The sequence below is a fragment of the Dendropsophus ebraccatus genome, chromosome 1, assembly GCF_027789765.1.
Source record: "Dendropsophus ebraccatus isolate aDenEbr1 chromosome 1, aDenEbr1.pat, whole genome shotgun sequence".
Lineage (NCBI taxonomy): Eukaryota > Metazoa > Chordata > Amphibia > Anura > Hylidae > Dendropsophus > Dendropsophus ebraccatus.
The window spans coordinates 197,493,795-197,517,802 of record NC_091454.1 but is presented as its reverse complement, the minus strand read 5'-3'; the positions used below and the strand labels follow the sequence as shown (position 1 = coordinate 197,517,802).

General features: G+C 43.1%; 1 protein-coding gene across 1 annotated transcript; it reads left to right on the top strand.

Moving 5' to 3' along the window:
* Positions 1 to 3,356: 3,356 nt before the first annotated feature.
* On the top strand, positions 3,357 to 10,345 carry PGAM2 (phosphoglycerate mutase 2). The gene is made up of 3 exons (XM_069959868.1): positions 3,357 to 3,912; positions 5,904 to 6,084; positions 9,460 to 10,345. Exons 1-3 carry the CDS (start codon positions 3,502 to 3,504, stop codon positions 9,627 to 9,629), a joined length of 762 nt encoding a protein of 253 aa, XP_069815969.1. The 5' UTR covers positions 3,357 to 3,501; the 3' UTR covers positions 9,630 to 10,345.
* Positions 10,346 to 24,008: the final 13,663 nt, after the last annotated feature.

Here is a 24,008-nt window from a genome sequence, read left to right as displayed (position 1 = left end):
ATCAGAGTGGGAGAGACATGAATAAAACACTACTAAGACAAGAAGCTAGAATAATATTGGATACAGATGCTCAAGGTAGAACAGGATTAAATGAGCGGCTAGACCTCAGCATGTTCTTGTGAAATCACATTGTATATATATCTGTTTATGGTTTTTAAATCCCCGCTGACGCCCCTTTCGATACGTCAATCTAGGAGGATTTATAGTGCTGACGTAGGAGAAAGTGCGAAGAAGTCGTGTGAAACAGCTGTCATAGCAGAGGGGTTTGGCGTCTCTCCGTATTATACCTTCCACGATGGTCTTTTGTATGTACTACGCTCAAAAAAAGTTGGTCTACTGAACGGTGAGTGCCCACAGCTTTTCTTCTTTCTATGACCACTGCTCCATTCACTGCCGTTGGCACTGATGGAGATATGTGAGTAGCCTGCCCCATAGATAGTGAATAGAGCAGCAGTCACATAAACGTACTACCACCCCACATGGAGGCTCGGGGACCACTGTTCTCTGGACCAATTAGTGTCCTGGAGACTGGACCCTCAAAGATCTCATGCCCTTTATCATCTATCCTCTTGATAAATGCTGTTAGTAAGCCAATCCAGAACACCGTACAGGATCTTTGTGCTTATTTATCCTCATTCTTCATATATGCTTTGGAAGCTATTATTAGTTTCCCATACAGGTAAGGTCTATAACAGTGGTTTCATCATACAATAGTGGCCCTGGAAACATTAAAAACAGTATATTGTGGGATCACTGTATGGCTATATTCCCACAATGGGAACATATCAGGGAAGGCAGCCGTCTGGTAACATAGACGGCCGCTAATAACGATCACAATCATCATTAGCGGTTGTCTATATGTTCCCGAAGAAGAACATAGCCTATACTAGGTTCACATTATGTAAAAAAATAGTTCTGCCTCGGAATTCCGACCCATTTTCTCAGTGTGAACATACCCTAAGCGAGGAAAAGGTGAGGAATTAAAGAGGAAAGTTTTCTGCTTGAAATTTCCTCTTCTTCAGCTCTGGTGGAATAGGTGTGGAAATCAAACAGAATTCGAGCGGAAAGCAGAAATTCAAAGCCCCAATGACTTCTATGGGATTTCTGTATTGGAATCTGCGGCAGAACATTCCACGCAAAAATTCTGCCGTGTGAACAACGGAGCCGAAATCCCATTGAACACAATGGGACATTGCTCTATACTTATTTAGCAGAATATCCAAAAAAGAAGATAATGGATCACCTAAGAATCAACAATTTGATGGATCCAAACCAGCATGGCTTTACTGAGGGCCGATCATGTCAGACTAATCTCATTGATTTCTTTGATTATGGCACAAAAGTGCTGGATGAAGGTGGTGCTGTGGATATCGCCTATCTGGACTTCAGCAAAGCTTTTGATACAGTTCCCCATAAAGAGCTGATAGAGAAGTTGGAGAAAATTGGACTAAATCCCTGGATAGTTCAGTGGATTTGTGATTGGCTGAAGGATAGATATCAGAGGGTTGTTGGTAATGGTGTATATTCCGAGCAGAGACTGGTTACAAGTGGTGTGCCACAAGGGTCTGTTTTGGGTCCTATTCTTTTTAATATGTTTGTAAGTGACATAGGAGAAGGGTTGGTAGCTAAAGTTTGTCTGTTTGCTGACAACACAAAAGTGTGCAATAGGGTGGATATTCCTGGAGGTGTCAGTAATATGGAAAATGATTTAGCTTTGCTAGATAAGTGGTCCAAACAGTGGAAATTGAAGTTCAATGTTTCCAAATGTAAAATATTATACTTGGGGAGGAGGAATCCTCTATCCGAGTAACACGTCAGCAGTACTGTGTTGGAAAAGACTTCAGAAGAGAAGGATTTAGGGGCAGTGATTTCTGACAGCCTTAAAATGAGTCACCAGTGCAACCAGGCGGTGGGGAAAGCAAATCGTATGCTGGGGTGTATAGCTAGAGGTATAACCAGTAGGAAGAGGGAGATTGTGATCCCGCTGTATAGAGCTCTGGTGAGGTCACATCTGGAATACTGTGTCCAGTTCTGGAGACCTCACCTAAAAAAGGACATTGATAAAATAGAACGATTCCAAAGGCGGGCTACAAAAATGGTGGAGGGTGTAAGGCATAAACATATCAGGAAAGGATTTGAATCTGTATAGTCTGGAGGAAAGAAGGAAAAGGGGGGACATGATTGAAACCATTAAAGGGGTATTCCCCCAAAATTATTTTTGCATTAATACACTGCCCACCCGTAGCTTTCCATCTTTCCAATATACAGTTATTATGGATTCTGTACAGTTTTGCTGTTATCCAGCTGCATTCACCCCCAGGGATTGCATAGAATCATCAGACCTCAGTCCACACCGACACGCTCCCTGCTCCTGGCCCCCACCCTCCGTGTCGGCATCACGTGTCCTCAGTCCCAGCACAGTAAAGTGACTGAGAACACTGATGCGGTGGCTGCTGTTACAGAGGGAGACAGTGATCAGCGCAGCTGTGACTGCATCCCTCTCTAACAGCAGCCACCCAGTCACCCCCAGCCCAGAGCTCACCCCCTGTGTCCAGAGCCTCCCGGCAGAACTCACCCGCAGCACACAGCCCCCTGGCCCACAACCAGTCGCCCCCCCCATCACCCGTGGCATCCCTCACTCACCCGCAGCATAGCCTCCGCACTCACCCGCGGACCCGCGGACCCCCCCCCCCCCCCCCCCCCCCCCGCGGCAAGCTCCAGCCGATGATAGATGAGATGACTTCTACTGATTAAACTGCGGATTTGAAGACACCCATGACGCAAGATTGATTGCAGATTTTCCTTCCCCATGGAAGTTAATGGGAATAACCTGACATTCTGTGGATTTTACCTGTACAAACACAGCATTTCTGGCCTACCCTAAATGATCTTTTTCGGGCATAGCAGCCATCTTGAAAATAATAAAAGCTTGAAGCATAACATTTAAAATTTTAAGCTTAGTTATAGAAAACCCAAATTTTAGCTACTCACCATGGTCTGACAGCCATCTATTGTACCTTTGTGTAAGGCAATAAATATAGGCTAAAGCAATGCACAATAGTCACGCTTAGTAAGACTCTTAAAATAAAGCGTCAATGTGACCAAACCGAGCAAAACCTGAAGATCTCCCAAATGTTACGACGTATAACCCTTTCCATGCCAGACATTCTCCTAGTGTAAAGGTATAAGTGACCTTTAGCTGATACGTCCACAGTTGCCCTGTTAAAGGTCAGTAGCAGCTGTCTCTGTAGGGCGAGACTATTTTAAGCCTCTTCCTCCCTTTCCACGTCTTCCATTGGACACCTGTCGCTGCCTAGTGATTGGACACCATGAGAAGTAACGCTGGGTATATAAGCCCCATGACCTGGGTGTGACTGGGGGGACATCTCAGGGACCAGGATATTCATCTGACTAACTTCACGGCTTTGTTTCCCCACTTAGGAGCCGCAGTGAACATTCAGAGGCCATAAGCCCTAGTCAGCACTTACATTATTAGTCACCATGCCTCACCGTTTGGTCATTGTACGCCATGGCGAAAGCTCATGGAACCAGGAGAACCGATTCTGCGGCTGGTTCGATGCTGAGCTCAGCGAGAAGGGGGTGGAGGAGGCTAAGAGAGGGGCTCAAGCTATCAAAGACGCCAAGATGGAGTTTGACATCTGCTACACATCTGTGCTGAAGAGGGCAGTGTGCACACTGTGGTACATACTGGATGGCACAGACCAGATGTGGCTGCCAGTGCACCGGTCATGGAGGCTGAATGAGCGTCATTACGGGGGGCTGACTGGACTCAACAAGGCAGAGACCGCTGAGAAGCATGGAGAGGAGCAAGTGAAGATCTGGAGGAGGTCTTTTGACATCCCTCCACCACCCATGGGAGAAGATCATCCATACTACAAGCTCATCTCCAAGGTAAGAAACAAAAATCACTTCCCTTTCCACCTGTCACTCATGATCACCTAGGTCAGGGGTAGGGAACCTTGGCCCTCCAGCTGTTACAAAACTACAACTCCCATCATGCTTGGACAGCCAAAGCTAAAGCTTATTGCAGAGTGTCAACCATTATATCCCAACGTATTCTGCAGAGCTTTGCATGTACAGTATAGGACTTTAAGGGGAGATTGATCAAACATGGTGTAAAGTGAAACTGGCTCAGTTGCCCCTAGCAACCAATCAGATTCCACCTTTCATTCCTCACAGATGCTTTGGAAAATGAAAGGTGGAATCTGATTGGTTTCTAGGGGCAACCGAGCCAGTTTCACTTTACACCATGTTTCATAAATCTCCCGTTTAGTGTATATCATATTGCAATGCAAACCTCGATTTGAAGCATATATATTTACTATACAGGGCTGCAGTATGTGTTAGCGATATAAGCGATATAATGGGAATATTCTCATGCCATAACAATACACTTTCCTCTGGCTGACCATAACTGGTTGTCATACACTACTCCTCTTTTTACCTAGGTTTCCTGCTGAGTTTCTCATTCTACTCCCTGGCCCAGGCTCTTATTTTCTCTTGGGGAAATTCTTATTAAACAATTGGTGTTTGCAAGATGTGATTAGCAAGAATCAAGAGGCAGACATGTTGCCTGTGCAGCCACCTGGGGGTCCTGGGAATGAGGGGGTCTGTCGTCTGTATGATCATCCTTTCAGTGATGTAATTCTCTGCAGCAGATGACGTGCGTGCAGAAACCTGAAACAGTGTCTCAGTGCTTGTCTTCTCTGAGATGTTATGTGCACCATTAAAGGGAAACTCCAGCGAAAGTTTCCTTCTATCAAATCAACTGGTGTCAGAAAGTAATTTATTTCTATTAAAAAATCTCCAGTCTTCTAGTACTTATTAGCTGCTATATGTCCTGCAGGAAGTTGTGTATTCTTTCCAGTCTGACACTGTGCTCCCTGCTGCTACCTCTGTCCATGTCAGGAACTGTCCAGAGCAGGAGCAAATCCCTAAAGAAAACCTCTCCTGCTGTCCAGACTGGAAAGAATACACCACTTCCTGCAGGACATACAGCAGCTGATAAGTACTGGAAGACTTTTTTAATAGAAGTAAATTACAAATCTCTGGCACTTTCTGTCACCGGTTGATTTGAAAGAAAAACATTTTTGCTGGAGAACCTCTTTAAGTGTGATTTAAAGGTGGTTTCCGAAGTAAATTTATTGATGACCTATTCTTAGTATGGGTCATCATCACTAGTGATGAGTGGGCCTGTCAAACTGTCCGGGTTCCGCAATGTTCTCCGAACACAAAAACTCTGCCTTTGATTCTCAGCGGCTGCAGAAGTTGGATGCCGCCTAGGGAGTCCTGGAAAACATAGGCAATTTGACAGGTCTGTTTAACACTAGTCATCATGTATTCAGCTCTGTAAATTGTGTAGTGGCTGTGCAAGCAAGGTTGCTGCATTGAAGTGAATGGGAGTTGAGCTGCAGTAACCCAGCACTACCACTATACAATGTACTGTATGGCGCTGTTTGCTTCTGGCTCTGATTACTGTAAGTGGGTGTCACAGCTCTGGCATTGCCAGGGGATGCAGGTTGTAAGACAGAACTGTCAGATATTGATGAATAAAGGTGTTTTAACACAGGATGATGGGCTGCAGCAAGCGGGCACTGATATATGTGATCAGAGCTCTTCTTGGGTCAAGTGAACACATGGCTGAAAAAGTCCACTGTAGATACATTAAAGGGGTGAAATCTGTGCATGTTCACAACAGAGTGAGCATTGACTGATTTCCATGCAGATTTTTTCAGTATACATGGATAAGGTTGTGACAACCCCATGCACTTATAATGCACTATAAATTGCTGCAGATCTGCCATGCAGAATCCACACCGAAAATCAGCTGCATCTGCGCCTGGCCTGATGTGCGCTTACATTCTCTGCCTCTTGTTGTACAGGATCGGCGCTACAAAGACCTGACAGCGTCTGAGCTGCCTTCATGTGAGAGTCTAAAGGACACTATTGCCCGTGCCCTCCCATTCTGGAATGACGTCATCGCCCCACAGATCCGTGCTGGCAAGAGGGTGCTCATCGCAGCCCATGGGAACAGCTTAAGGGGTATTGTTAAACATCTGGAAGGTAAGACGTATGTTGCATCGTATACTGTAACCTTGTACTGATACTAATGCACCAATAAGTCACTGACCCTAATAAATTTAAAGGGAATGTTTGAAGTTCTAATTTGTTTGGGGGTACCCAACTGTTCCCCAATGGCAGATATCAGGGGAATGAAGGCTTTGGTAATTTGGATTTTAAAGGGGTTTTCCAATGATAAAACCTATTTTCTGCTGTCTAATAAATTAACCTTTTTATAAAATAATTCTACCACCCTTCTGTGGTCTTTAATGCTCTTTTTCTTTTTCTGACGCAAACTCTCTCTTGTCTTCATCGTCCCACTTCCTGTTCCTACTGCACGCTCAAGCTGGAATTTCAGCCAGCTCTATCTTCCGATCCTGCTATACACTCAAGCTGGGATATTAGCCAGCTCTATCTTCTGATCCTGCTGTACGCTGAAGCAGGGATTTCAGCCAGTCCTCTCTCCCTATAACCCCCACCCACTACACCAACAGGAAACAGTAGGGAGACTGGCTAAATTCACAGCTAGAGTGTACAGCAGAATTTTACTACACAAGAAGTAGGGCAATGGAGACAACAGATCAGTTTGCATCCGAAGAACAAGGAAAACAAGAAGGATTACAGAAAAGTAGTACAATAACTTCAATGACCAATAAAGTTTATTTATTTGTAATTAGTTCTCATAGTCAGAAAACCTAGCTAAAAATGTCTTGATTTTGGTTCTCAAGAGAGATAAGTCACCACTAGAGGTGTTTGAAAGCAGGTCATTCCCCTTTACAATGCCAGTGGAACATTGCTGAGTGTTTCCTACACTGCTCTCCTACATCCACATTCCCGCCAGCATCCTTGGTAAAACCTGATAGGCATATGTGAATATGTGAATGTCCATTTGTTTGGCCAGGGGTTGAATTTCTTTACAGCAAGTCTGACCCCCTCCCCCCTCCTGTCCATTGATTGAGTTTGGGTATTGCTGCTCAGCTTCACTGATCTATATTTTGGCCGACCAGCAATACCGCACACAACCAGTAGAATGGTGTGGCACTGTGCTTGACAAAATTTTTTTTTATTTTTTAAAATTATGTAAACCCTTTAAGCTTATATCTATAAAGAATATATATTTCTCTACAGCTCATGGTATAACAGGGTATGTACCATGCCATTGCATTTTGTCGGATTAGGACATACAGGTTGACCACCTCTTAGATGCCATTTTTAGTCTCTGGCTCGGTTGCCTCCTCACACCTGTCCTCTCCTATCATCAGACTAGTTTAGTTACCGTGACCTTTTCCATTTGACCTTATAGTGGCATTTACCAATATGACCTTTCACCTTTCCCTTCGCAGGGGTCAGCCAGTCATGTGTATAGCCTCCCTTCCTATTGGATGACCATTCAGGTTTACATTCACTCTCATTGTAACTGGAGCAATCACTCCATATAGCGTTATAGCGATTTCTAATCCACAGTACTTCTCCCTGACCTCTACACAACCTCTTCTCCCTCTCATTCCTAAGGTCTCCCTGTTACTATTCTTAAGGACACCAAGTCTAGAAGCTATGTATAAATATCTGCAGCTGCTTCAGCTCATTCTATCCTCTTGTGGTGCCATCTAATGGTATGCAGTGGTAACACACCTGCAATACGACAGTATACAGTGTTTCTCCGAAAATAAGACAGGGTTAGAGATTATTTCTCTAAAAAAAAAAGGTCTTGGGCTTATGTCTTATTTTCAGATAAACACAGTATGCCCCTACATTGTAGCCCCACTCTATATGATATTTAGCCACCATACTGTATCTCCCACTTTTGTTAGGCTCCTATACTGTAGGTTCCCCTGTAGTTAGGCCTCCATACTGTATACATCCCTCTGCCCTCTGTAGTTAGGCCTCCATCCTGTATACATCCTTCTGCCCCCTGTAGTTAGGCCTCCATCCTGTATACATCCCCCGTGTAGTTAGGCCTCCATACTGTATACATCCTTCTGCCTCCTGTAGTTAGGCCACCATCCTGTATACGTCCCCCCGTGTAGTTAGGCCTCCATACTGTATACATCCTTCTGCCCCCTGTAGTTAGGCCTCCATCCTGTATACATCCCTCCCCTGCTGTAGTTCTTTCCCCAAACTATATACACCCCCCTCTGCAGTAAGAGCCCCCATACTGTATACCTTCCCTCTGTAGTAGGTCCCCCATAGTGTATACATCCCCCTCTGCAATAAACGTCCTCATACTGTATACCTCCCCTCTGTAGTTCATCCCCAATACTGTATACATCCCCCCCTGCAGGTGGTCATCATACGGTATAACTCCCCTCTCTGTAGTTATTCCCCCATACTGTATACTGTACATGCCCATCTGCAGGTAGTCCCCATACTGAATAACTCCCCTCTCTAAAGTTGTTTTCCCATATTGTATACAACCCCCATCTCCAGTTAGTGCCCAAACTGTATACCTCCCTACCCCCTGTATTTGTTCCCTCATACTGTATAAATCCCCCTCTGCTGTAAGTGCCCCCATACTGTATACATCCCCTCTGCTGTAAGTGCCCCCATACTGTATACATCCCCCTCTGCTGTAAGTGCCCCCCTACTGTATACCTCCCCCTTTGCTGTAAGTTCCCCCCTACTGTATACCTCCCCCTTTGCTGGAAGTGCCCCCTTACTGTATACACCCCCCTCTGCAGGTAGTCCCCCATACTGTATATCTCCCTCTTCTGTAGTTGTTCCCACCTACTGCATACATCCCCCCTCTGCAGGTAGTCCCCATACTGTGTACCTACCCCCTCTGTAGTTGCTCCCCCATACTATATACCCCCCCCCACACACACACACACATACACACAGCTGCCCCCCCCATACTTTATAGCTCCTTCTCTGATGTAGTTGGCCTAGGGCTTATATAAAAATTTCCCTTACGGAAATTGGTAGATTTAGTCTTCCATCCGTAAGAACAGGAAGTTGTAAGATGATTTTTTTCAGAGACCCTTTAAGATTGGCAATGACAATAAGTGGGGGTATTACAAACCTCTCCCCACAAAGGATAAATTTGGTAACTGATCCAGGGTTTCTGACATATCATCTCGACCACTTGGAGCCCACAAAACAGGGGGTTGTCACTATAAAGAAGCAGTGTGTTACAATGGGGTGTTGGCAGCAGCCTCCTAAATGTCAGCCTGATAGCGGTGGGGGTGGCTGTCGAAGCCCCCCTACAATCACAGAGAAGCTGACGCCACTTGATCTATTATTACACAGTGCCCATTGGATGTCTCTGGTACTTTTATAGTCTTTTGCTCAGCGGGATTCCTTACAATCCATGCTGAATGGTGGCTTTTATAATAATAGCTATTATCACTAATACATTTACATATCTTCTCCTCGATCCAGGCATGTCTGATGCGGCCATTATGGAGCTCAACCTTCCCACCGGAATCCCGATCGTGTATGAACTGGATGACAACTTAAAACCACTCAAACCCATGTCTTTCCTTGGAGACGAGGAGACGGTGAAGAAGGCTATGGAGGCTGTGGCTGCCCAGGGCAAAGTCAAGAAGTAAAGGGAAGAAAAGGCACTTAGAGAAATCAATGTGGACTATTAGAATAAATCCTTAGAGCGATTTCTCATTATTATACAAATCATCTCATTTTTATTCTACCGTTAATGCATCCTTTATTAGTCTGAGCTTCTTCAGTCTTACAGGGGAGATAAGTGAGAACTTATATAGATCTACTCAATGATGTATGTAACATAAAGGGAGCCCCAGCGGCTGCTATGAGACCCACGGAGTAACCTGTCCCCCTTCCCTATGGCCATGGGAACCTGTACAGAAGCATTAACTATTGAAGTAAATGGCTCTCCTTTAAGATAGTAGATGAGATAAAGAAGTGACAAATTCTCCTCTTCTATAGATTGGGGTATAAAGGCATTTACCTGTGTCAAAAATGGTGCTTTTTTATCCAAAATATATGACATTGTTTGTCTACCCTGTAACGTTGGATTTACACACAGAAAAGTGATGTTATTGCTTTTTCTGCCTCCATTATATTACAAAAATACCCACAGAGTACTGCAAAGGGGGCCCCATCCCATGCACCTTCAGCCTTACTGAACATATATGATACCATGCTCAATGTAGCCAATTCCAAACTGCGGACATTTTTCACGTCATTGGTCAATAAAAGTTCATAATCTGTCTTTTTACAATCTATCTTGACATCCTTAAAAAGATGGCGGTAGTATTCTTGTATCTGAATAAATTAACTATACATTGAGCGACCTGAGGACTTTTTTGTGCGGTGGTTTCTAAAAGGACAGTTTTATACACTTTTGGGCTTCACTTGTGGGCAATCACTCAGCCAGGGTTTAGACGTTGCAAGAGGCAGAGCTGCAGGACCCTGGCTTCAGTCAATGGTACCCCAGAGCGGCCCTACAAGACTCGAGGAGAGGTGAGTTTACATGTTTATTATTTTCACCCCCACCTGCCTGATGATTTTAGTCCTTGTGGGACTTCTCCTTGAAGTCTAGCAATTTTTGCGCCGGATGCAGGCTCTGAGGATTTACGTAGAAGCGCAATGCCTTTACATAAATCCTGTGCAAACCGGAACCTCTCCGATCGCACTCAGTGAAACCTACATTTACTCCAGCAGAAAAATGTTAAATGTGGCACACACAAACAGAGGCCCAGCCCCCTCTGCGTGCGGCCGTACCCCACATTCCGCCCCCATCTCCGCCCCTCTGAAGCAAGCGGTGCAAAGGGGCCTGATTTATGGGCATCAGGCTCCTTTACACCAAAAGATGGTGTCTATGCCAGGTAATACATGTTCCCCTATATCGCTATACAGGGGCGTATCTAGGATTCACGGGTCCCCATAGCAAAAAATTTTAAGGGGGTCCCCCTCCCCTACGCACAACACAAAGCACTGCACATTTTTTGTGTTGCAACATGTAAGTAAACACTGGGTCACTTACACACTGCAGTACATAAAGTGTTAAGTAGAAGGACACACGCTTTTACCTACTCCCCCAGGCCCCCCTCCTGCACGGGCCCCATAGCAACTGCCTACCCTGCCTCTATGGTAGCTACGCCATATACACCAGCCAGATCACTGATTTTAGAGCAGAGTGGTGGTCGGTGACCTAGACAACGAGCTGTCAACAATGGGAGGGAAAGAGCAGCAGATCAGGAGAAGGCGACAAGCAAAAATATATAACTTGACAATTCCTACAGGTATAACTATATTAGTTGAGATGAGAATATGCCTTTAAGGGGAGGCACACCAAATATTCATATGATTCAGATTTTTCTTCTGTTTCTTTCACTTTGCATTTTGTTAATTGATAAAAATAAACTAATAACACCTCTATATTTAAAAGCATTCATACTGTGCAGAATTTTTTCCGCCACCTGCCTAACACTTTTGCACAGCACTGCACATAACTTCACACGTCCTCGGATGACTGAATGAGACGCTACTGAGCGTGTATGGAAATGTACAATAAAGTATAATTGTTAGAAGTGTAAGTGTGGATGTTATAGCGTCTATCATTGCTCACGGACCCCCACTGACTGTCACAATAAAAGGACTGTGGTAAAGACCCATCAAGCACTGTTTGAAGATGTTAACTTAGGATCAGAGACAATGATTCTTCAGAAGCTTCGGCAGCAGGAAAAGAAGATCACAGCCCTCACCAGTAGATAAACCTCAATCCTTTATTCCATACTTCTTAAATATTGCAGATTACGTCTTCAGACAAAAGCTTTTTCCTGCTAACTATCATCCACATCACGGCCCTCTACTGAAGCATCATTGATGTCGGTCACACTTGCTCTTCTGTCAGGTTCAGTGGAAGAGTTTTGAAAAGAGATGAGCGCAACTCCAGCATGCTCGAGTCCGATTGTTTGACATTCAAATAACGGTGGCTAAAGGAGTTGGATGCTGCCCTAGGGAGAAAACATGGATACAGCCATAGGCCTTAAGCCTGTGCACACTATGTATAAGGGCCCTATTACACAGGACGATTATCATGCGAAAAATCGTTATATCGTTCAAATTTAAACGATAATCGTTCTGTGTAATTGCAGGCAACGATCGAAAAATCATTCGTATGCCATTGATCGTTGATTTAGATCTGAACCTAAAATTATTGTTAATCGTTCGCTGTAATTTCACATTCGTTCGCTCAAGTTCCGCATTTTTTCACTAATCGTTCAGTGTAATTGCACATTGTTCATTGTTTTTCTGGGATCAGATGGAATAAACGATCACAGGAATGATCACAGTAACGATTGTAGTAACGATCGTAACTAACGACAATCGTTCTGTGTAACGAGTGTTCTGTGAACGATTTAAGGTTAACGATAAACAATCTCATTTCCGATCGTTTATCGTTAGTCGTTAATCGCTAAAAATCGCTCCGTGTAATAGGACCCTAACACCGGCCGGTATGTGTAGTACCGGCCAGATCATCTTCATTTCTGCAGAATTCAGATGCAGGATGTGTGTGCCCGCATCTCAATCCTCCGCAGCACAAAATGGAGCGTGCGGCCGGAGCCGCACGCTTCATTGTGTGAACTGTCAGGTTCTCTGCGGCCGCAGAAAACTGACATGTCAGTTTTGCGTGCGGCCAGATGGAATCACACCCAGAGCATATACTATGTGTATACGCTCTAGACGGGATCCCATTAATTCACAATACAACGTGTGTTTTGTGTAAATCACGTCAGTTGTTGCAAATTGCAACAACGGCCGTGATTTATACAAAATATACATTGTGTGAATATGGCCTTAGACTGTAACCATGTTTTCCCACACTGCCTAGGGCTGCATCCAACTTCTGCAGCCACCGGTATTCAAATGCCGAACTATCGTACTAAAGCTTGCTTGACTAGTTTCTTTTTAATGAGGCTTCTCTTTTTAGAAAAGAAAATGGTGCAAGATAGCATAAGGAAGATGATGATAGATGATGTGGATTTGCCACTGTACACAGTAGCAGGATGTCCTGTTTATCCCTGGACTCCCTGCTCCTGTATAGTAATGAGCCATGATGTATAGTGTTGTATGCAGAAATTTGCAACAACTAGGAACGTTCCATGTGAAGCACAACTATTTGACGTGTTCAATGTGTTGTCCATGGTTCTGAAGGCTGAAGCTCAACACAAAGCAACTTTCTGCGTTTCTGAACTTGTTAAACCACAAGTGATATTGCAAATCTGATTGTGGCAATTGATTTCTGAGACAATGCTGGTCTTCTTTGACCACCTTCCCATTGGAAGAATTTCCCCTTTTAAAAGTGCCACATGTACCCCATTACTTGCTGGGGTATTCAGATATGTAATTTTCCCTTCCATTTCCGAAATAATAGGTCCTGAGACATGTGACTCACCCTGTATATTGGCTGGACTGAGCGCCCTTGCATTTGGCCAGGTACTGGTGATGTAAACAGTACACTGCTATACAGGAGCAGGGATGACCATCAATGAACAGGAGTCCCTGCTCCTGCACGTACAGTGCTGTGTGAAAACTATTATTGCTAGGTTATAGTCTCTAGTAATGATTTGTTTCTGTACATGAACATACCACCTGGTGTACAAATACAATACTGAAATACAACACTGCTGCTAGAAGCTTCCGAAATAACCTATAAAAGCTGGGTAGGCCATCATGTCAGCCAGATATAAAGGCACAAAATACACACTGTTTATATATGATCGAAGTAGTAATATTTTCTATATTACTCCAAACTCCAAAACACCCACAAGCCTGCACCTCCATTTACATACAAACTACTTAAAATAATAAAAAAAGGCGCTGATTTGCATGTCGCTGTGGTTTCTAGAGACACTGAAGCCTGTGATCCCTACTGTTCCTTTATATATGATTTGTAGTCAGTATATTCCAGCACATAATATGGCGTTTTATTACCCATTAGAACAAATTCAATACAAATCAGATTGAAAAAAAGATATTCTTTCAACCAAATAGTGGAGCCACCCACCGGAGACAAAAGCCGCCCACACATACAAGAGACACCTGCGTCAAAACCTACTGCTCGGCTGCACAATGTGTTATTATGTGCACTAGCTATATATTATCCTGCATCCTCTGTAGTAAACAGATATTCTTTCTCATTTACTTGAATATATGAGAAACATCAAGTACTCTGGTGCTCATCTAATTCTACATTAGGACAGCTATTCTCCAATCATCTTTTCCATCAGACTGCCATGATGACTTCCTCCAGCTATGACTTGTCAGACAATACCAGAGAACTCTTAGGATTCTCGTGACAGTACCGTCCCCACCTCTAAGCCTAAGCACTAATACTGCCCCCAAACAGTACAAATGCCTCATTTAACACACATAATAGTAGGACCCTCTTTTTGCTTCCACACACAATTTAGCCCCCTTAGCACCATACTGTAATAAGCCCCGAGTTGTCTCCCATATTATATTTAAGCCTTTCTGTGCTCCCATATTGTAATCAGCCTAGCCTTCTGCCCTCACATTGTAGTTAGGTCCTTTGTGCATATATGTACCTTATACTGTACCTGGGCCCCCTTGTGTCCATATGATGTATTTAGGTCTCCTTGCACACCTATACTATAATTTTGCCCCCATATTGTAGTTAGGTGTCATTGCACCCACATATTATAGCTAGACCCCCTCGTTCTCCCATATTGTATTTAGGCCTTCTTGTGCCTTCATACTTTAGTTAGGCTCACTTCTGACCCTATAGTGCAGTTAGGCCCCCTTGTGCTCCAATACTGTAGCTGCCTCCCCCAATATTGTATTAAGTAAACAAGAGGGAACACTTTTCATTTTCTATCTCCACAAGATAGTGTCTGGTAGATTACACACTTCCTGTAAACTGTAAATTGTATACCAATTTCTTGAGGACATTGCTGTTCTCTCCAGTTGGTGAGGTGTACATTTACCATGCAGGATTATATAATAATGAAATTGTGTTATTTGTCTATCTGCTGGAATTAGAACTTTATGCCATACTGTATTCAGGCCCCCTTGTGCTCTCATACTGTTGTTAGGCCCCTTGCACCCCCCTACAGTAATTAGGCCCTATTGTGCCTCAATACTGTAGTCAGGCTAAGTACCCACAAAGTATGTCTGCTTCCTACTATAAGTCTCCACGTGCAGACAGTACAATATCAGAGAATCATGCTGCCTGTGCCAGGGAGTGAAAGTTTCTGGCTGATGTGATATTTTGTAGGCTGCAGGCCTAAAAACAGCAGGCCACTGAAAAGGGAAGTGACTGGACATTTAACAATTTTAGGATGCAGAGGCTTCCTACCACTAATAGAGTGTACCAGGGTATGTGCTCTCTCTATGTGTAATGGCTGGCCCAGCAGACATTTTTATTTTGTAGATATTAGCTAGAACAGAAGAAAATGGAATACATATACTGCATTGAAAGATTTCACATTTGCCGATTATACAATGTTAAAAGGATGTCTCATAAACGCATGGCCATCAGAGTAAAAGAGAGGGAACAATAGACAAGGTAGAATACAATAAATAACTGAAGGACAAAGGAAAACATTGGGAAACGCCAACACAATTCACATCCTGGCTCATCAGATTAAGTGGAAATGAATATTACAACATAAAAAAACAGTTCAACCGAGATTAAAGAGGAAATTACCCTTTACCAGTAATATGCGAGACAATACTGCGAGCGGAACAGATGCGGCTTATGTGGGTATTGTAACAGAGTGTATAAAGTTTTTCATGAAAACTAAAAACATTTGGGGTAGGAAAAAATACAGGAAATGGCAAGACACAAGAGAACAAATACATTGGAGGAAGTGTGGTGCACTACGGGCCGACCGGTCACTTGCCAGATGGTAGAGTGTGACACCACCCCTTTGGTGGTTGGTTGAGATATAGCTCAGCCAGATGGTATACTGTTGTGACATCAGTGCCAGGTGGGCACACAGGTATGGGGGCAAACGTGCTTTTAGTTGGAGAGCTATACCCTTTCCCCTGTGCCTGGTGACCTGCCGGGTTGTGAGGGGGTCCCTTGGGTACTTATCACGGTGGTCTGGAGTGGATTTGTGACCTACCCGGACTATCAGTACCGCCACCCACAGAAAGGGGAGATGACCCAAGGATGTGGTATCTACTGTGTAGGTGCCTGAGCAATAATCACTGACTCCTGTTTTCATAAATAAATCTTCTTTACTGTAGAAATACTTAATACAATAGCTGATCATAGACTGTAGACTTGATGGAACAGAATCTGTGCAGAGAACCTTTAGAGTAGTAGAGCTGAGAGTAGTAGAAGGGAGTTTGTACTGAGAGTACAGAACAGTGGAGAGGAGTTTGTGCTTCAAGTTCGGAGTAGTGGAGAGGAGTGTGTGCTGAGAGTCACGAGTTGTAAAGAGAAGTTTGTACTGCAGGTTCAGAGTAGTAGAGAGGAGTAGGTCATGAGAGTCCCAACACAAGTAGTAATGTGCTCTGCCGGAATTTTAGAAGAAGAAGAAGTAGTAGAATACTGAAGACTTGAAAGTAGAAGTTTACTTGTGCCCGTGTTTCGACCTTATCTGTCATGTACCACCTGTTTGCCCTCCAGTGTCGGGTGACCCGTCCTATGAGGGTGACACAAGCCCCAGACCTTGTTACCTGAGTTGAGTAGAGTGGCCAAGATTTCCTGGTTACACCCGCACTGCAAGATAGAGTATGTAGGCTTCTAGCAACTTTGCTCTATCCGGATCAGTTCCTCTTGTTATCAGGATACTGTCTTGCACTTTTAGACTTGTTCTCGGCGTAGGTTGGGGTGATCTCTGACTTGTCCTCTCCATGGAGTAGCTTAACACTGCATAGTGTGTAGAAGTGCTGCTTTCAAGAAACTGGTGTTTACGTCTCCCATGTGCGTCTGTTCTCTACCACCGACTAGACTACGGACACTAAGTGTTGAGTGGGGACCTGGCAAATCCAGGACTACAGCAGGGACCAACTTGTCTTACGTCCTCTCTCTACCAAGACTTGGGTAAGACTGCTACGTGTGGGTGTATACTTCCTCTCCCTATGTGACAACTTCCTACAGGAGGTGTAATATCCCCTGTGAGTAGTGGAGAGAAAGCATAGAGAGAAAGGAGCATAGAGATAGGTAGTGAAGAAAAGAAAAGAGGACTCTCATTGGTGCACAGATTCCAACAAACAATAACCCTTTAGTTATCTACAGCTGTGCAAAATACAAGTACAGTTACATACAATAGCGTCATCTTGTGGCAAAACCTAGGTACTACTTCATTACCACAGTTACTTGAAGGGGGGGTACGCGAGGGGTGTACAACACTAGCAACACCTGTGGTGGGGCACCACAGAAGTTCCTAGGAAAATGTTCACTATTGTTATTACTAGACATGAGCAAATCTCGAGGACTCTTGGGTCCATTCTAAACCCAAGTATGCAGCATTTGATTACCGATGGCTGAAGAAGTTGGACGCAGCCCTAGGGAGTCCTGGAAAACATGGATACAGCCTATGGCCTATGGCTGTATCCATGTTTTCCATGCAGCCTTAGGGCTGCATCCAACTTTTGCAGCCACCAGTCCCCAAATGCAGCATGCTCGCTTTCGGAACGGACCAATTTTCTCATCTCTAGTTACTACCATTACACTTCTAAATACCATTTTATTTACTTACTATATCAACAACCTCAACTTGGAAACACGCTTCAGTTTTACTGTTTTTTACCCTGTCATTACTGTCTTCTTCTTAACGCAGCCAATTTAGTTTTTTTCTCCATCTTTGTATTCTAAGAATTATAGTGCTTTTATTTTTTTCTGATCTAGGAAGCTGTGTGAGGGCTTGTTTATTGTGCCGATTTTTCTTCAACTTTTGGGGGAGATGAGAGGTGACCAAAATTGAGTTTGGTGTTGAGTGGACAGTGCCCCTTCTTTGACAAGGGGAATGTTAGCTGGAATTCATGTTCCAGACTGCTGATATGGTTAGATAGCTGCTAGGGAAGGAGACACGTGGTATCTTTCATAAATCAAATATATCAAATAATCACATAATGGCTATGTTCACATGATCTTTCTTTTTCTTTCTTATAGAGACGTCCGTCATTTTGCGGTTTGGCTGCCCATCATTACAATGACGGCTGCTGCTACATTATTCTAGTTCATGTGGGTTTGTCTTTAATTGAAAAGTCCATTGAATTTAATAGTAAAGATGGTGAAAGGAAGGTGAAAAATAAAAAGATATGTGTGGAAAACTAAAAAATAACGTCCGTTGTTTGCAAAAGATGTCTGAAAATAATTATTTTTTTGACATCTGCGTAGACAACGTCTGTTATTTAATACACTGTGCGCATTGGAAGTCCGTCAATCCATAGACTTTAATGCATTCCATTGAGGTCGATTAAGATGTGGTAATAATTGATGCCTTTTTTAACATAGCCAATAGAAGGCACAATAATGTCTCAGGCAAGAAAGGTTCAGTATAGTAGAGTAGAGGGGGGGAAGAAGGGTCACCCCACTGCAGTAGAGGTGGAATCAGAGAGGCTAAGGGCAGGGGAGGATTTAAGGCCTAGTCAGTCATACCAAGTTTTGATATAGTGGTCCACATTAGCAGGTATGATGGTTACCAGGTCCTCCATGTGCTGAGTCTGGGATATTCCAGTTAGCCAGCCATTTAAGGTGCCCTGTTGGGTGACTTTCACTTACGATGAATAGCCGCTTTGGCTGCTTGACGTAAATGGCGCAATAAGAGATTTTTAAAAATTTAGGTAAGGACACTTTGCACAGGAAAATAAAGGAATTTGCTATGTTCTGGAAGCACAGGTGAATATATGAAAGGTACCATATGTCTCCTTGTCCTAAACATGTCAGCAGTTTGGAATGTGAATTGCAGCTGGGACATGTGTTTATTTTTTCTCTACTTTGACATCACTTTGTTTATTGGCTCTGTACTGTGACATCATAGTGTTTCTTATCCCTGTACATCTATGTGCATTATACTCCTACTGTTACACCGTTTATGCACTTTTCCGGTGTAACATGGGGGGAGAAAAGTAAGCGTAAGCTTTTCATTTTCTTAACTTGCTGCTAAAGACATTCTTGAAAGATTAGGTTCATTCTTGTTAAGCCCCATGATATTTAAATTCATGAGAATAGACCAGCAGAAAAATGTTAAAATATTGCAAAGAACTGGAGTAATATAAGCGATATAAAAATAAAATTTACAAAAGAGATAGAAAGCCTGGGAAAAAAAAAAGAAAAGAAAAAAAAAACAGAACACAATGAACAAGGACAGAACAGAATAGAAAAGGAACACGAATGCAGAAACAGTAAATAGGTGACAGAGTACAACAATAATGGATAATATAGATGTAGAATAGAAGAATAAAACAAAGGGCATGATATGAAAGGAATCAGAAAAAGAGAGAATCAAAGGGAGAAAGGAGATAACATAGAGTAGGTGGTGGAAGAAGGTCATAATGGAAGCAAGAACTGGAGGGGAGTGAGTACTGCGAGATAAATGGAAAGACAGGAAAGGAAAAAGGCAACATAAAGCAATATAAGGAAGAAGGACAGGCTTATAGGAAAGAAGAAACCATAGGTAGTGATGGGGTGTGGAGGATAGTATTAGAAGTTCAGAGAAGATTGTAGAAAAGTGAAAGAAGTAAGGCTGATGTTCCAGGAGAAGCCAGTGCCGACCTGTCAGTTCAGCGCTCGCTTCCCCCTTGTTCCATGCTCACTGCCTGTGCTATTACACACACAGACAATGAGCGGGGGGCTACGGGAGGGGCCACCCAAACAATCCTTAGATTGTTCTGGTGGCCCATAGAAGTCAGCGTAGTCTGCTGCCTCCGTTCCTATTACGACAGCAGAATCATGATCTTCCAACATGTTATAAAACCGCGAACAGCTGACATTGTGCATGTCGACTGATCGTTGTCTTTCAACATGTGCTATTACACTGAACGATTATTGGCCTGAAAAGTCATTAATCTAGCTGGAACTGAATTGTAATACCACACAACCTGGGGACATGGGTGGTGCTGTTTTAGCAAGAAAGTACAGTGGTTCCTTGGTTTAAGAGTAACTTGGATTGAGAGCGTTTTGCAAGAAGAGCTTCAAAGTTTTTAAAAATTGTAATTTGGCTTAAGAGCATTGTTTTGGTTTAAGACCTTCCTGTACTGGGTGGGAGGGGGAGTGGGGAGAGGTATGGTCTGCACGGCAGGGTCTACAGCACTGTACTATATCCAGGAAGTCTACCTCACCTTCCAAATCATAGCAGATCCACTTCAGGCTGGGGCTTGTATCAGGGGACAGGACTGTGGAGGTGATCTCTCCATAGCTGTAACCCCACTCTCCCTAAACAGAGTGCTACATGTGGTCAATTATATGGCCAGCTCATTCATTCATGCTCCTTGCAGTCTCTGTCAGCCCTTGTGTTTCCCATCCTCTCCATTCCTGCTATAATGTGCCTGCACTCAAACTCAGCTATACACACTGCTGCTATAATGTGCCTGCACTTACACTCAGCCATTCACACTGCTGTATAGAAAAGTTTCTGTCACTGTCCTCCTGCACAGCTCTGATTCTCACTTCCTGATTGGTCCATGCTGAACACACACCCCTTCCCCTTTGCTGTCATGTGACCACAAAGACTTCTCACAGTAGCCCTGCTTCTCAACTCTAGCCTGTTGTACTACACTACTGCATTATGGGGATCTGCAGTTCCATCCTGTATCTACAAACTGCTGCTGTTTTTTCAGGTTTTTTACACTTACTATACATTATACAGCACATGCTCATTGTTATACTGTACAGTAACTTGAATGTTGTTGAACTGTTCACTTACTTTTGAGTGGCCCTTTATTGGGGCTGGGGAAACCATGGGATACTCAGCAAGATCTCTGGTGGCCTGAATGTAACCCAAAATGACTACCAGTGCTTACCTTACCACAGCCTGCCACGTTTGTCATTTCATTTGATAATATCCCGGTCACTTCATCTTGCTTGTCAAGCGCCTCTTTTGGTCCTCATGACCAGTAACCCAACACCTTTCATTGACTGCTCAGCTCTTTCTTTAGGGCCCTATTACACGGGACGATTATGGTGTGAAAAATCGTTATATCGTTCGAATTTAAACAATAATCGTCCTGTGTAATTGCAGGCAATGATCGAAAAATCTCGTTGATTGTTGATTTAGATCTGAACCTAAAATTATCGTTAATTGTTTGTTAATCGTTTGCTGTAATTCCACATTCGTTCGCTCAAGTTCCGCATTTTTTCACTAATCGTTCAGTGTAATTGCACATTGTTCATTGTTTTGCTGAGATCAGAAGAAGTAAACAATCAGTAACTAATGCTGCATTTACAGGAAGCGATAATTCGCTCCAATTGATGGTTTAACGATTTTGAAGCAACGATTTGGTTTTTATAACTATCAGCGTTTAGACAAATAAATAGCTAGAAAAATCGTAAGAAGATTCGTAAGAAAAATCGTTACTGCGATCGTTTTTAAGATCGCTTAAGCCCATCTTTTACATAGAGTGAATCTTTGAAAGACTGTTTACACAGAGCGATCTGCGAATTTTAGCAAACGATGAACGACGATTTGAGAACATGTTAAAAGATCAAAATGAATGATTTTTCGCTTGTCGCTTGATCGTTTGCTGTGTTTACAAAGAACGATTATCACTCAAATGCGATTGTTATTTCGAAAATTCTAACGATAATCGTTCAGTGTAAACGCAGCATAACAATTATCGTTCTGTGTAATATGGTGAACGATTTTAGGTTAACGATAAACAATCTTGTTTGCGATCGTCTATGATTAGTCGTTAATCATTAAAAATCACTGCGTGTAATAGGATCCATAGACAGGCTTTGCATAGAAGGGCCTCAACATTGTTCCTTAAGGTGGCCATACACCTTCAATAACTGCCACCCATCCCTCCCATACACAGCAACGTTTGGCACAGCCAAACCCTCCTGTGTTGTCTTTGGGGGGGGGGGGGGGGGGCTTATCTTTTTCTGAATAAAGTGGTTGGCCATGATTTTCCATAGCCGACCCCTATAACCCCGACATTATACTTTGGTGGTGGTTCAGAACGACCCCATACATGCTGGACTGACAGATGAATCTGCCTGTTTTGCCAGCAATAGTCCATAAGGGCCTTTAGTCTCTGCAGTCCACAGGTTCCTCAGGTCCCACGGCCTGAGAACCACTTTGCCTCTAACATTGTTTACTCACTCTCCCGCTCAGGGCTGAAGTTCCACATAACCTGGAATGACACTGCTATGGGTTCTTGACAAGGTTGAGACCTCATACAGCCTACACATACTCTTTAGGTTGGCCTCTGACACAGACCACACAGTCTTTCAGAGTCAGCGCCTCACAGAGCTCAAGTCTCACACAGTTCACACCACCTCAACTTTTACTCCTTACAGGGCTTAAGTACCACATACAACCCACACAGTCTCTCACAGTCAGCTCCTCGCAAGATTGGAGTCTCATATATTCTACAAATCACTCTTCCAAGACTGCCCTCTATAACAACACTCCGGTCACACAGTCTTTATCCAGGCACAATGTCACTTACCCCATTTTCTATCACTTACCCCATGGTGGATGAGCTCAAGCCTACTTCTTTCACAGGACAACAGGTGTCCTTTAGTGTAATGTGGGGCAATGTACAATACAGAACCGTATGGTTTTATGCAATATATATATATATATATATATATATATATATATATATATATATATACTGTATTTTATACACAGTGTTTATATACATGTCATACCATGTAACACCAAAAAAACATCTTGCTTCAAGTGATATACATTCAGATTCAGTCTCTTGAGTAAAAAGCTGCTTCTAGCAGTGTACCGGGAAAAAGGGAAGAAAATAGGGTTAATGAGAGGAAAATAAATGTAAGAAAAATAAGTGAAAGAGAAAGTTAAAGAGACTAAAAAGTGCAAGAAAGAAGTAACAAACAAAAAGGGATCATTTGAAAAAACAAGAATAAAAAGGAAGAGAGGAAAGACTTGAAGACTGTCAAAAGGGAAGAAGATGGGAAAAGGCAAGGAACGATGCTGAAGAAAAGGAAAGAAACGCTGGAGGAAGTGTGGGATAGAAAGTGATGGGATACTGAAGGAAAGAAGAAGAAGAAATCAGAAGAAATGTGTGAAGTGCTGGAGCATTGAACTAAAAGAAAGGAAGAAGAGAAATCTTTTCAGAAAGGAGAAATAATTTATTGACTGGATTGGAGAAGGGAAGGAAAGAATAAAGCAAGGGGAGAAAAAAGTCCAGAAAAAGCTATTTAGGGGAATGAAAAGGGGAAGAAAAAAGAAAAAAAAGAAAAGAAAGAAAAGAAGTTCTAAAGAAGCTATTGGGAGGAATTAAGAAGGGAAGGAGAGATAAGGAAAAATGGAAGGAAGAAGAAAAGGTTGGAAGACGCTACTGGGGGAATGAAGAACGGACAGCGAGGGAAGGAACAAAAGGAAGGAGGAAGAAATCATGAAAATAAAGAAGGGATTCAAAGAAAAAGAAGGGGAGGAGGAGAGAAGCTACTGATGGGAATGGAGGAGGGGAAGGTTGGGAACATGTGAGGAACAATAATAGGGGAATATTCGGAGAGAAAAGAAGGGAACAAAAAAGCAAAAAAAGACAAACATCAAAAGAGAAGCAAATGAAGAAGTCATGGGCATAAATGATTGGAAGAGTTGGGAGAAGTTATACTGGGAAAGAAAGGAAACATTGGGAGAAATAAAATTGGGACGAAGAGAGGAATATGGGGTAGAGGGAGAAACTACTAAGGAACATAAGTGAAGGTAAAGGAAAGAAGAAGGGAAAGGGAAGAAAACAAGATAGAGGAAGGCAGACAGAGAGGGAACATTGTGGAAATCAAGAATATAGACAAAATACTGTAAGTGAGAAGGGCAAAACAGTAGGAC

Excerpts from the sequence above, each read along its gene's own strand:
- PGAM2 (XM_069959868.1), top strand. The coding sequence starts at position 3,502 with ATGCCTCACCGTTTGGTCATTGTACGCCATGGCGAAAGCTCATGGAAC. Across the intron at positions 3,913-5,903 it reads ACTACAAGCTCATCTCCAAG|GATCGGCGCTACAAAGACCT; the intron begins GTAAGAAACAAA and ends CTTGTTGTACAG. Across the intron at positions 6,085-9,459 it reads TATTGTTAAACATCTGGAAG|GCATGTCTGATGCGGCCATT; the intron begins GTAAGACGTATG and ends TCCTCGATCCAG.